The following is a 13,364-nucleotide window of genomic DNA, read 5'->3' on the forward strand; positions in this document are numbered from 1 at the left end:
AATATTATGCACGGTCAAATATCACAATACATGTGTAGCACATTAGATGTTCTAATGCTATATATAGTATTATGTCAGGTGAGTCAGCATGGTCATCATGAATAACATTGCATTATGTCGTATCCCTTTATATCTCTCATCATGTATCGAGTTCACACCACTAATCTTATGTTTAAAGAAAAACTAGTCAGTCTACCTTAGCTCTTTTGCAAGTTTTCATATCGTCGCAAATTGAATCATATACAGTAGTAGTAACCAAACTTTCTTACATACACACATTGCAAAAAATATATACAGCATATTAACATTTAAAGCTATACTCAATATACAATTCATTGTATCATTTTTCATTAGCCTATGAAATGACATGCAAATAAATAAAGATATTCACAAGGTAATGCAATATGCCTAATTTTCACATATTATGTAATCACAACAATGAATTTTAGCATATTATCAAATGAACCAAAATGAATATTTATGTGATTCACTTTGTCTAAACATGATGCAATAATCATTTATAACTTTTTTAACTTATTTATCTTACTAAATTAGAGAATATGCCTCAAAACTTATAAATATTTGATAAAAAATTAATATGATCATATTAACACGTGCAAAATGAGTAGAACTGTAACATGTTAAAAGTTACATGATGAAAGTTCACTAAATATCGAGATATCATCACATTTACAAGTTCTTATCAAATTCAAATTCAGAAAATATAAAAAGAATAAAATCATTGAAATTAGAGGTAGGGTAATGATAATCTATCATGAGAAGAACAAATTTTTCAAGTGGTATGACAGATGAAACTAACATGAGGATCCCCTGAATCTGCCTTCTCTCTCTTCATTTACTCTCTTCTTCCTCTCCTCTTCTCTTCTCTTCTCACCTAGCCCAGTGAGGTAAATGAGATGATAAATGAGTTTTTGAAATGAATTTAAATATTTATATAAAATATTGGCCTAGTACGTGTTGTAACGTTATTTTTTTCAACACCACAACACACCCAAGAGGAGATTTTCAAGCATCAAATAAGGACCTTAATGTTAGAGTTCCAGATATTCATCGCCCCATCACCAGCTTTCTATCACCCATTCAACAAAGAGGATAGCACCAAAGTGCCACTATGACAGCGCCACAATGGTCCTAGAAGAATTTTCCAAATATGCATAAAAATTTATCATACATATTGAATAACATGAAATTTCTTACTAAATTCAAATCAAACTACATTTAGTCAAACTACTACAAAAACAGTCATTATAAAGGATATTAGTGATTGAAGGGAGGAGACCAAAGAGCATATGAATGATAACATTGATGATGTAATAGCCTGTATTTTGACTCGGTTAAATAAATTTGTTTCTGCATTATTTCTGTGCTAATCCAATGATTATATGAATATATATTGTGATTTGGACTTATAATGACTCCATAAAAAAAATTATTTAGCTAAGTCAAAATATAGGCTATTACAGATGAGCTGGAGGTTATTGTTGGCATCAAAGGCTGGGTTTTGTTGTATTAGAGTAAAAAGGGGAAAGAAAAATTAGTAGAGAAGAAGGATGCATGAGAATGAAGTGTGAATGCTATCTCTATGTGGATATCTTTTTTTTGCTCAAATTTATTATATTAGAATGTAAAAGGGATCATAAACACGTACACACCTTTTATATCAAGCACCTAATGAAGCTCCTAGAAATTTGATGTTACATTGAAGCCGCATTTACCATGACCTTGTCAGTATGTTATCATCTGATATATAGCGATCGCTTGTACAAAAATGAATTGATGTATGAAGCTTGATGAATATACTTTGAAAACCCACACCCATGTTACCCCTATATAAAATGATTATTAATGTACAAGTAGTTATCATGAGAAGACATGTAATGTTCCACACCTACCACTCAGCTTGACAATCCTAACTAGTCTCCTCAAACTTATTATTTCTTCAACCTTTGCGATTACATAACGAAGGAAATTGATGCATAAATTAAAACCTTAAAGATGAAGTGGGGATTGGGAAATAGGGACCAGAAAATAGAGAGAGATAGGAAAAATTAAGAGCTTATTATTAATGTAGTTTCATTCCAAAATGGTTCATTTTTATTTCTCGACAGTACCGGACATAAGTCAAGAGGAAGAACCACTTTAAATCTAGCTTCCAACTATATCCATCGAGTTCTCTCCTATGACGATTAATCTTACATGCATGAACCACTTATCGTTGTTGAATGCATTGATTCATATAAAATTAAAATTTTGAAAATCACTTGAACTATCAAGAAGACCCTAGCTAGCAATCATCATTTGTTTGTTTACACTCATAAGTTGCAACCATATCAGAAGTGGTGAGTACGACAATGAGGACAAAGGTGCTGAGTTTGTAGGAAGAGAAGAAGCTATGTTAAAAATCATATTTTGGATGGACAATAATGTTATAATCACAATCGAAAGGGACCATGATATCCTATAGAGCCTTGTTGATTATTCCTATCATTGACTTAATCATTACTTAGATTTTTTAGATCTCAAATAATCAAGGCTCATATTTCTTTTTTACATTGAAGAGGTATGATCTAATTAAAAGTTAAGTAGTTGAGAGAGAGAGAGAGAGAGAGATTACAACAAAATATATTTATTTTATATCATGACATGAATAATTAAAAATAATTAAACTACTAAATAAATTAAGATGATGAAAAAAAAAAATTCATATAGGCCCTTATAAATAGCAAGAAAGGAGGTCATATGATTAATTCAATGGGGCTCACCATTAGAATTTTCTTAATCAACCCTCTTAATCAAGAAACCCAAGCAATGGTTGACCATAATAGTAAGACAAGACAAGAGGGTAGTTCACAAATCATCTTAATGTCATATCATGCTAAAACCAAATTATCAATCATCTCCACCTAATTCCAACTGAGAACCCATACGATATATGCTCAGCATGCTTCATACCTAACCCCCTATTACATATACACACACCAATTCTTTATTTTCTCTTTGTTTCTAGCCGTAATCACAGGAATATTAATATATATGGGAGGTCGAAGATGGTTAGGACAATCCTTCTCATAAATGAATAGGGTGAAGTTAGTTATTAGAAGCAAAAAAAAAAAAAAATTTTAAAAAAAAAAAAAAAAAAAAAAAAAAAAAAAAAGGATGATTATGAAATAATAGAATAATTAATTATAATTGATTATGAAAATCATGCTCTTAAGTAAAGGGGTGTAGAGGCGAAAAAAGGCTGGAGTCAAATGCACAGGGAAGATTCGAGAATACTAGAGTGAGCGACAAGAGGCAGTCAAAACATTCGATGTTATCAGTAGATTGGGTTGAAAAATGACAGAGAGGTGCCTGACGATTAGAGTCAGCTAGCTGACAACTATTCCCTAACTATAAGATAGATCTTAGGATTGTAACTCGTACAAAGACTTTAGGCCCAAAAAATCTCGAAAAATCCAATAAAAAGCCTTGTTTTTATCCTCCAAAATTGATCTTAGAAGCTTCTTTAAGATTTGAAAAATGAGTCTTAAAAAAATTAAAAATTAGTTTCAAGCAATTATTGAGTCAAAAATCAAATCAATTTTACTTTTGCCTTATTCAAAATTTAAATAATTATCAAAAGAGTTTAAAATTGAAACAAAATTATCAGCCCAACTAAAAGAGCAAAAGAAGAAGAAAAGAGCCTATTCATCACAGTCTGATTTCCTTCATTCAAAAGATAACTTTAAAAAAGGACGTCTGATGTTAGCTAAGTCAAGAGAGCACCAATATCTACACTTCTTTCAAATCCTTTATTTAAAAAGAAGAATTAAAACATGCCAAAAATATTTCAAGCTAAATCAGAGAAAGATCCATCATGATCCCATATGATTTGATTTTAGTAAAAAAAAAGGAGTTCAATGATAATGGAATTTATACTTAAATATTACTTATTATATTTCCTTCAATTATGATTAATTAGTAATTTTTTTAAATAAATTAGGATTTTTATCAACACTAGAATGTTATTTATAAACCCTATATATATTATCAGGGCTATAAACAAGTGGAGCTTAGTTCGAGTCGTGCCTGCTTGAGGTTTTTTTTTTCCTTTTTTTTTTACTTGAGCTTTAATTTGATTAATTAATTGAGTTCAAGCTCAAACTTATTTGTGTGAGTTCAAGTTATCTCATGAATCGGCGGCTCATTTATTTGAAAGAGAGAAAATAATTCTAATTTAAGCTGAAATAAAATGATAAAAATAATAAAATATTAGAAATGAAAATGAGATATAATTCTTAAAAATGCTTAATAACTTTATATTTAGGGTATAATTTTAATATATATATATATATTAAAATTTATTAAAATTTTTATCAATTATATATATATAAATAATAAATGAGCTAGCTCATATTTTGAGATTAATATAAAATATTTATTTATAGTATCAATTTTAAGGTAAATCTAATAATTTTTAATCTCATCAATATATAATTTAGGACAAATTTTAATATAATTGTCTTCTTAAATATATTCCATGCAAGACTTTTCCTTTGAACTAAGTGTGACTCCATTGACATAGGAGGAGATAATCAGGGCATAAGCTATTTGAATTGTATACCAACAATAATTGGCACAACTCATTAAAAAAAATGATTTAAAGGTCAAATGTGATCAATGGTTGTACATTCCAATATTCAAAACAACCGGTTTAAATTGACTTGGTTCAAGCTAAAATCAGCTCGGCTTTATACTCAATGTTCATGAGAGAACTCATAGAGACTAGGCGACCATTATTAAAGAATTTATACTAGTCAGATTGTAAAGCCTAATAGTCGGCCTTGACAACTATTATCTATTAAGTCTCGTGACAACTATGATGAGTAGCAGATTCTGATGACAAACTATTGATATGAAATTTAACTACTTGAGTACTCAATAGATTACTAGATGTAATCGGCTCTTCAATCATGCTATACAAATATTATATTTTCTCTTATTTTATATATAGCTATATATTTAATCAATTATGTAACGCACCCGCCAACCCAAATCCCCCAAATCCTTAAATTAGGGTGAGCTCAATTTGGGTAACTATTTTTACACAAGTTTATTTTACTGAAATCTCAAAGTTTTTTACTCTTTTTTTGTTGTTGTCATTTTTCACTAACTATTCTCAATATAGTTAAGTATAATTCATGAATATTTTAAGATTTAACAATAACAATATTGATAATATATTTAAAAATATCAAAAAAATCACCAAAATTGCTTTATATTATAATTAAAATAAAGAATAAAAATAAGAATTTAACCGTACTAAAATGAAGCCTGAGTTTTGCCAAGGTGTGGTCGCGTCATACGATTCTCATACTCTTACATCTTTGTGGCTTTTGACTTTGGACTTTGCTCTCATCTTTTCAGGATTTCTTCTCAATTAATAATGTGCGGATGGAGAATCTCTTCACAAGTCGTCAATTCTCGAGTGATTTCACACTCTAATGGTTTTGATTGCCACCAATTATTGCCATCAAAGAACTAAGCTAAATTAAAAAAGAAACGGTCAAAATATTTTTTAGTTAAATAAGATGGAGGTATTTGTAACACGACACCTGTTCATATAATCATCTGCAGTTCTATACTCATAATTATTTAAAAATAATAATTATGAATAAACACGCATCTTAATGTAAATTTTGGAACATTTTGGATAAATTTTTTAATTCAAAAATGGACTTTTAGTGTTGTGGATATGAAGTGACACTTTTTAGTTTTTTTTTTTAAATTAGAGGTTAAGTACAACCTTTAATCTCTCATCAATCAAATCCTATTTTTTTTTTTTTTTCAGATTTTAGGAGATTAATCAAATAGACTCATAGGGCATTGAAATAAAAGGATGGGTAGGTCTAACCACTAGTTTGTCAATTCTACAATCCTTATATTCTTTGCCTTTAAAAAAAAAAATGAAAATTTAATCATAAATTCTTATATTATATATTAAGATTTAAATTTAAAACTTTATGATTGAACATATAGGATTCTTGGACGACATCGGCTCTTAAGTGGGGTCCCAATAAGTGTGGGCTAGGAGGTTATGTAAGAGTGAGTGTCTCTTCCAAGTCAGCCGAGAGATTAGTTACTTTGCCAAGGACTCACAAGCTGAGCTGGCAGCAGGTATATACTCTTGTTTAAAAAAAAAAAAAAAGTTTCAATCATTAAGTCAAAATGAGCTGCATTTTTATTTATTATGTTAAATAAAAGTTTAATTTTAATTTTAATTTGACGCAATAATAACAAACAAAAATTTTTATTGCACTACGTGGGATCAACTACATAAATTTTTTCTCTATTGTGTTATATTTAGAATCAAATTCTTATTTAAATCTGAAAATTTTTATTTTTAATTTGAGGTAAACACAAAAAAATATTAAATTAATAAAAAATGGCTGAATTAAATCATTATTTATTTGCTCATTCATCCTGAAAATATGGCTAAATTTATTAAATAAGCATTTCATGTTTCTTATTGGTTTTATTGTTCATTTGAGATAAACAAACAAAGAAATTATTAAATTTATGAAAATAGGGCTGAATTTACTAATCATTTATTTGCTCTTTCAACCTGAAAATATGCCTGAAATTACTTAATAAACAATTTATGTTTCTTAACACAAATAAATTTATTAAATTTATGAAACTATGGCTGAATTTACTAATCATTTTTTTGCTCTTTCATCCTGAAAATATGGCTGAAATTACTAAATAAACAATTTATTTTTCTGATTTAAAATAAATCCAGCCTAAGTGAGAGAAATAATTGTTCCCTTTTAATATGGAGAGTTGAATTAAAGCACTTGTTTATATTAAAAAACTGGCAGCTAATCAAACAATAATAATGCTTCATTTATCCAATTTTCAAATCAGCGTGTCTCTTAAAACAAAGCAAATCATATTGGTGAAAGGGAAATATTGACCTTCACTCTTTAATGGCTTAGGACTTAATTAAAACCAAACATCGCAGTGCTTAAGTTGCGTCCATTTCACAAAAACCTTCACATAATTTATTCACTAGTTATTGATAATAGTAGTGCTGAGCATTTTTAGTTATTAAGTTAGCTCCATCAATAATACTTAGATATATCTGAAAATGAGGAGTACGTCTATAGAAGAAGACGTGCAAATGAAAATATTTAGTTTAAAAAATAGTATGAATAATTTTATGAAATTTTGTAATAGTGGCTCTTCAATTGTTTTGTGACGTTATATTTTATTTTATTTATGAAATGAAATGTTGTACCATTCGACATTTTGTTACCACCTCGTTGATTCAATTATCCTGACCAGGTCATGACAAAAGTGAAAAAAAAAAATAATAACAACCTCAAACCTTTATCTATCAAGATGGGGTTGGCTACATGAATCCTTCTTCTTTTTTTCAATGTATCTTACTAAGAGTCAAATTCTCATTAAAATCTAATACAGAATCATAATTTCTAATATTTTCTAACCCGATAGTTATTAAGTTACCTGCAAACATAAAATAAAATTGTTTGGAGAACCATAATAAACCATTAATATCACAAATATGGTTAAAGATTACTGTGGCTATAAACATAATTACTTCTTTTAATACATCTTAAGCTTCATTTGCAATTTTTTTTCTACTTTCAACAAATTTTATACTTAAAAAACTATTTTAAAAATAACAAGAAATCTATTCCACCCAAAATCCTAGACTTCTAAACCCCTAAAAGTTATTAAGAGTCTAGCATTAGCTTTAAATTACAGAAGTTTCTGCGTATCCCATTGCTTAATCTTCACTAAAAGGCCCAGCTACAACTAACAATCAGTGGGATTTTTGTTTTCTTTTTTATAAGTAGCAATTAGAATAAGCAACAAACTAAATCCATAGATGCAAACTACTCCAAGGAAAAAAAAAAAAAAAACTTACCTAAAACCCACAAAAAAGGCCTAAAATAAGCCCACAAAACCAGCTAGAACAATTCCATCACCATTACATAACTATTTCAAATAATTCCACTCTCACAAGTCTCTTCCTAGTTGCCAACTTAAAAAACAGCTTTAGCTAAAGCGTAATCAAGCAGAAAACTTTCTCAAATCAACTTCAATAGACCCTAATTTATCATTAAATATATTATTAATCACATGTTTCTTTATAGCCAAATATTTTGCTTCACATTAGCCAACAAACCACCTAACTTTTTGATAGGTTAGCTTGCCCCCACAGGCATGCACCTTACCTAACTTTCTTTTTTTTTTAGGTCTAAATCCAAAAAGAGTAAAATGATTGCATCCACTGTTTTTGGTCCAAATACTTGTAGATGTAGAATTGTAAAAGAATTGGGTCATTTTCCAACTGCTTCCTTAAAAAAAAAAAGATTTAATTATTAAAATTCAACCCACTTGGTTTGAATCAGGTCACAAATCGGCTCATCTTCTATGGAATAATAAGTAAATAGAAATTCAAAGAGCAACAATAAAATTATAGAAATATTTAGAGATTGGACAAAAAATAACAAATTAGGAGATAAAAAAGATGGAACAAAGATATTCTTAATATTTGTAGATTAAACCCTTCAATGAGACCATGAGTAGGAATAATAATTCTGTGCGGACACCGAATGCAGTATGGAGATCAATCGAATGCACCACATCATCCCCTGCACAGTATCATGGCTCAATATAGCTTGGTACCGCGACTCGATACAGCTGATGTGACATATTTTGATTGATCTCCGGACAACATTCTGCATCCAGTCTACTCATAAAATAATTTCTCCATGAGTAAAAGCATGCTTTTACTCCAATTTGACTCATTGTTCATCAAACTATACTTTGTTCATGAGTAATTTATCAACTAAAACTCTATTGCAAACCTAAAAAAAACACAAAAACGAGTAAACAATTAAGCCATTGACAGATTGGATTGATCTGTTTCAAATTTAAATGAAGCCTACCGTAAATTAAAAAATAACAAGAAGAATATACGTTATGAACGCATGATGTGAGTGAGTTGCCCTTTCTCAGGCCCCATTTTTAAGACAAATCTCTTACATTTGGTACATATTTTTCAACTATACAGCCTACCCATATTAATAATGATTATGATAATGACGCTTTCATATTTCAACAATACATGGTGGGAGCCAATATGACAGCCTTCTACCTTTAATAAAATTAAGGTCCAATATCGCTCTTCATTCTCCAGTTAAGTAGAAGAAAGGAATTTTACCTAAAGATAAGAAGAGATGATATGCTGCAACCTTTTTGAAGTAAAAAAAGGCCAATAGTTTGAAAAGCATCCGATGTGAGAACGAGTCTCACGACTTTGCTAAAAGCTGGTCACAAATAAGGTTTTGTTTGGAACAATTTTTTTTTTCCATTTTCAAAAGCAACTTTCAAGCATAAAAAATTTTATACACAATACAAAAACAGCAATAAAAAACTGTACTATGAATTCTAAGGCTTCGTTTGAGGCGGCTTTCTTACTCCTGCTTAAAGCATCTTTCTAGTATAAAAATAAAAAATTTTGTACTAGAATGCTGCTTTAAGAAGCAATAAGAAAGTCATCCCAAATAAGGCCTAAATATGATATAAAAAATTTGTTTTACTATCTCAACTTCTGGAAAATCAACAAAATAATTTTAAAGTTATATAATGTAAACAATATATACAATATCATGACATCCATACATACAAAATATATTATTTGACATAATTTGACAAGTCTATGTTGTACAAGTACAGAATTGAAGACAAATATCATCACCTAAGAAAATTGAAACAGATCCACGCCTATTTAAATTGCAAAAATAGAAAATCCTCAAGGCATGATCAACAAACTAATTAAGGCTTGTTTGGGACGGCTTTCTTACTACTTCATAAAGCAGCTTTCTAGCTCACAAATTTTAATTTTTGTACTAAAAAATTTATTTAAGAAGCAATAAAAAATCCGTCCCAAACGAACCCTAAATCATACTAATATTAATGTTTGTTTAAGAGAAAACAGTATGAGCAAAAAAAGGTAAACCAAAAGCTAAACTTCGATAAAGGTAATTTAAGTAATAAGTCCAGTTTTGCGACCAAGCAGGGGAAACCACACGCAATGTGTGGACCACTGACAAGACGCTACATCTGCATGTGTCACCGCCCATGTGAGCATATTGTCTTTAAAGAATTGTCAACAACAATATAATCAATGCCCTCTCTCAAGCCAGGATATAATTGGCTGATGGGATACGTTGAATAGGGAACGGTAAAATGATATGGCACATGATCAAGATGTACGAATCTAAAAGCACTGAGACATTGTACACCGACGCTTAAAAATGTCAAAGCTCAATGGAAGAATCTGCAGGGCAAAATTCTGGGCTTTATTAACTCTATTGAAGTAAAGGCCTGACACATGCAAGCTCAATGGAAAGAAAAGCATCTCCCTCTCTTCATATATATACTAAAAGGAATTGCAGAACCTTATCAGGAACACACATGGCCACAAAAGATTTAAGATTCTATAACAAGAAGGAAAGAAAATTGTATGAGAAGATTTGGAATATGTATCAGGATGGTTGAAGTTACAACATGTGTACCGCAAATAAAAAAACTGGAAGGCATTTTGAAAAAACTTGAAGATAGATTCAGATTTATGAAAGACATCTTTGAACTTAATATCCATCTTATCTTTAGATGTAAATTTTGTCTTCTAATTTCCTATAAAATGTCATGATTTTTAGATCCATCATGATATGTTTATCAACAGGATTTTTGGACGCAATTTTATTCCAAAATAAAATAAGCACTCATTTGTGTAGTTATAGATCTACTTGATTATAGAAGCAAGATACAAAGTGTTAATTGCATTATACAACATAACAATCTGCCATACACAAGCTATCAATGTATAGAGAGTTTATATACAGGCAATTTTGTATATCTGATGAAATAGAATTACGGGGTGTCAATACATTGAGTAAATTGGATTAGAAAACGTAAAGGTAGAGATTCACCTGGCCGAAGCCACTGCTTTTAGGGATACACGCTCCAATACAACTCATTGCAGCTTGAGAAAACAATACTGTAGTGGAAAATGAAAAATCAGCTCTCCAAAAGAAACGAACGGTGCTGCATCTTGGCCCTCTAAATTTAAGACCAGTACTGGGATTATGGAACTTCCATTACAAATTTAGCATTTCAAAATTAAAAATAATAGCGCAGTAACTCAGATATTTGTAAAAAGAAAATCTTAAGCCAATTCTTACGAAAAAGAAAAGAATAAATAGTTTTGAGGATAACAGAAGTATATACAAAATGCTAAGTAAAGGCTTTGCCTGCTTTGAACAGCCTGCAGCTACCAAGGGGTAAAAGCTAGTCTTACATAAAGCAAAATAGAGCAAGAACAGCAGCAGCAGCAAAGGCAAAGTTGTATCTCATTGTAATGTCCAGGAACCATGCGTCAGAGGGTTAGAATTAGCTATAAAAACTAGGGGTTGAGGCCACTAAATTGTACTGCCTCAAACAGAACAAAGCCAAGAAAAGAACCGGTGCGGGGATGCAGCAACAGTTCTCCCTCGAAGATATGGCATTTTCACTTCCACAGTTTGATAAATTTGTCATGACTTGCTGAAGCTACCAACCCATTAACATTTGAAACTGCCAAAGCGGCAATCAGACCTTCATGTGCAGCAAGGGTCATGGTATTGCTCTGCTGCATATCCCAGAGCTCCAGAGACTGCAAAATTTAGCACATAAGAGTTTCAGACTTAACTCAACACTAGCTATTATGGAATTCTAATCATTTAGGCGATTATAAACTTGATAAAGCTTCTACGTTCTTGACTTCGGCTAACTTACACGAAAAAACACCTACTTTCTTGTGCTCTGCGTATGTTTAGAATTGTTAAGCATCAACTAAAATACTCAAAGATAAACAAGGACTGAATTAAGGAGAAAATGAACAGCAGGATATAACGAGTTATGCATCCAAATGATTTCAGAATTACTAATGTTGATTTATCCAACCCTTCAGTTGATGGCCTGCTTACAAGTTGGCCACATAAAGGTTCATGTTTTAACTTCAAAGTATGGAACTTCAGCTATTAACTTTGACATCAAAACTTGAAGGAAATACATTGTCACAACTCGATAAAAATTCCGTACAATGTTTTGTGTGAGAGAACTGAAGGATTTCAAAAGCTTTATGGGAGAATCATATGGCAGGCGACTTCACAGGACCTTATTCATAGAAAAGAAAGCTAAAAAAGACTTGTAGTTTCCTATATAAAGCAAAACAAAAAATTGGTGACATACAAATATGTTGACGTAAAGATTAATGTCAAAAAAGAGTATGGAACTTGGTTAGTTCAAATATAAATGTCACCCTTAGAATTTTAGCACTAGTTCAATTATTCTAATTACCACAGACACATTCAAGCACAAAATGGTTAGCAATAATACCAGGATAAGAGATTTCAACTTCAAGGATAACAAAACAAATGATCTCTAATCTAAAGAAAAGAATAACAGCTACAATATTCAGCACTAAGAAATTTTAAAACATATAATTAGATGAATAAGCAAGTAATTAACTAATTGCATGGAATTGAACCAAGCCAAAGATGAATTAAAAAATGAAAACATTACAAAATCATGAGGTTAGACGAACCCCAAGGCCACCCGAAACCAATATCTGGACTATGATTCTCACTATCTCGAACTTGCCACACAAACTCCCTCCTTTCGGAGGATAAGCCATAAATTATCTTCTTTAACAGGAAAGAGCACCCAAACACCTAATCTTAACGGGCTTAGGCAATCTAATCTCTCAAACAATATTCTTAAATCAAACTAAAATTCCCATGAATTTTTTAGGAGAGTTCATATTATCTCCGACAATTGCACTTCAATCTCTAAAAAATAAAAAAAAGAATGATGAACAAATAAGAGATAACAAGAATATTACTTTTCAAGGAGAGAATGATTGGATGAAAATTTTGTTTCTTCACATGAAAATTCCAAAATTATTTTACAATAAAATGCTTTGAATTTATTTTTTCAATAATCGTTCACTATTTATAATAATATGGTATATCCAGGCCTAAAGAACCCCTAAAATAATCACAAAAATCATTTCAAAAATACTTAACAAAATGCTTCCTAAAAGCGTCCCTAAAAAAGTTTTCAACAGGTCATTAAAAGAGTTCTAATGGCTAGTCAAACTATTTGTTATACAAAATCGGCCTGGACCGACCTCCAAATTGTCAAGACAAAATCCACTATAATCTGCTCAGGTTTTGGCAAATTTTGGCGAAAATAAGCAAGATTTTTAAAATTCATAATATATT

At 30.4% G+C, this 13,364-nt stretch overlaps 1 protein-coding gene across 2 annotated transcripts in view; it reads right to left on the reverse strand.

Moving 5' to 3' along the window:
* Positions 1-11,152: 11,152 nt before the first annotated feature.
* The window catches only part of LOC110092274 (transcriptional corepressor LEUNIG), a 91,579-nt gene continuing 89,367 nt past the window's right edge, over positions 11,153-13,364 (reverse strand). For both annotated transcript variants that reach the window (XM_020816760.2, XM_020816759.2), the window contains one exon: positions 11,153-11,752. In XM_020816760.2, the coding sequence (XP_020672419.1) occupies positions 11,609-11,752 (144 nt within the window). In that variant the 3' untranslated portion in view covers positions 11,153-11,608. The remainder of the gene's footprint in view (positions 11,753-13,364) is intronic.

The sequence above is a fragment of the Dendrobium catenatum genome, unplaced genomic scaffold (assembly GCF_001605985.2).
Source record: "Dendrobium catenatum unplaced genomic scaffold, ASM160598v2 fragScaff_scaffold_1381, whole genome shotgun sequence".
NCBI classification, from domain to species: Eukaryota; Viridiplantae; Streptophyta; class Magnoliopsida; order Asparagales; family Orchidaceae; genus Dendrobium; species Dendrobium catenatum.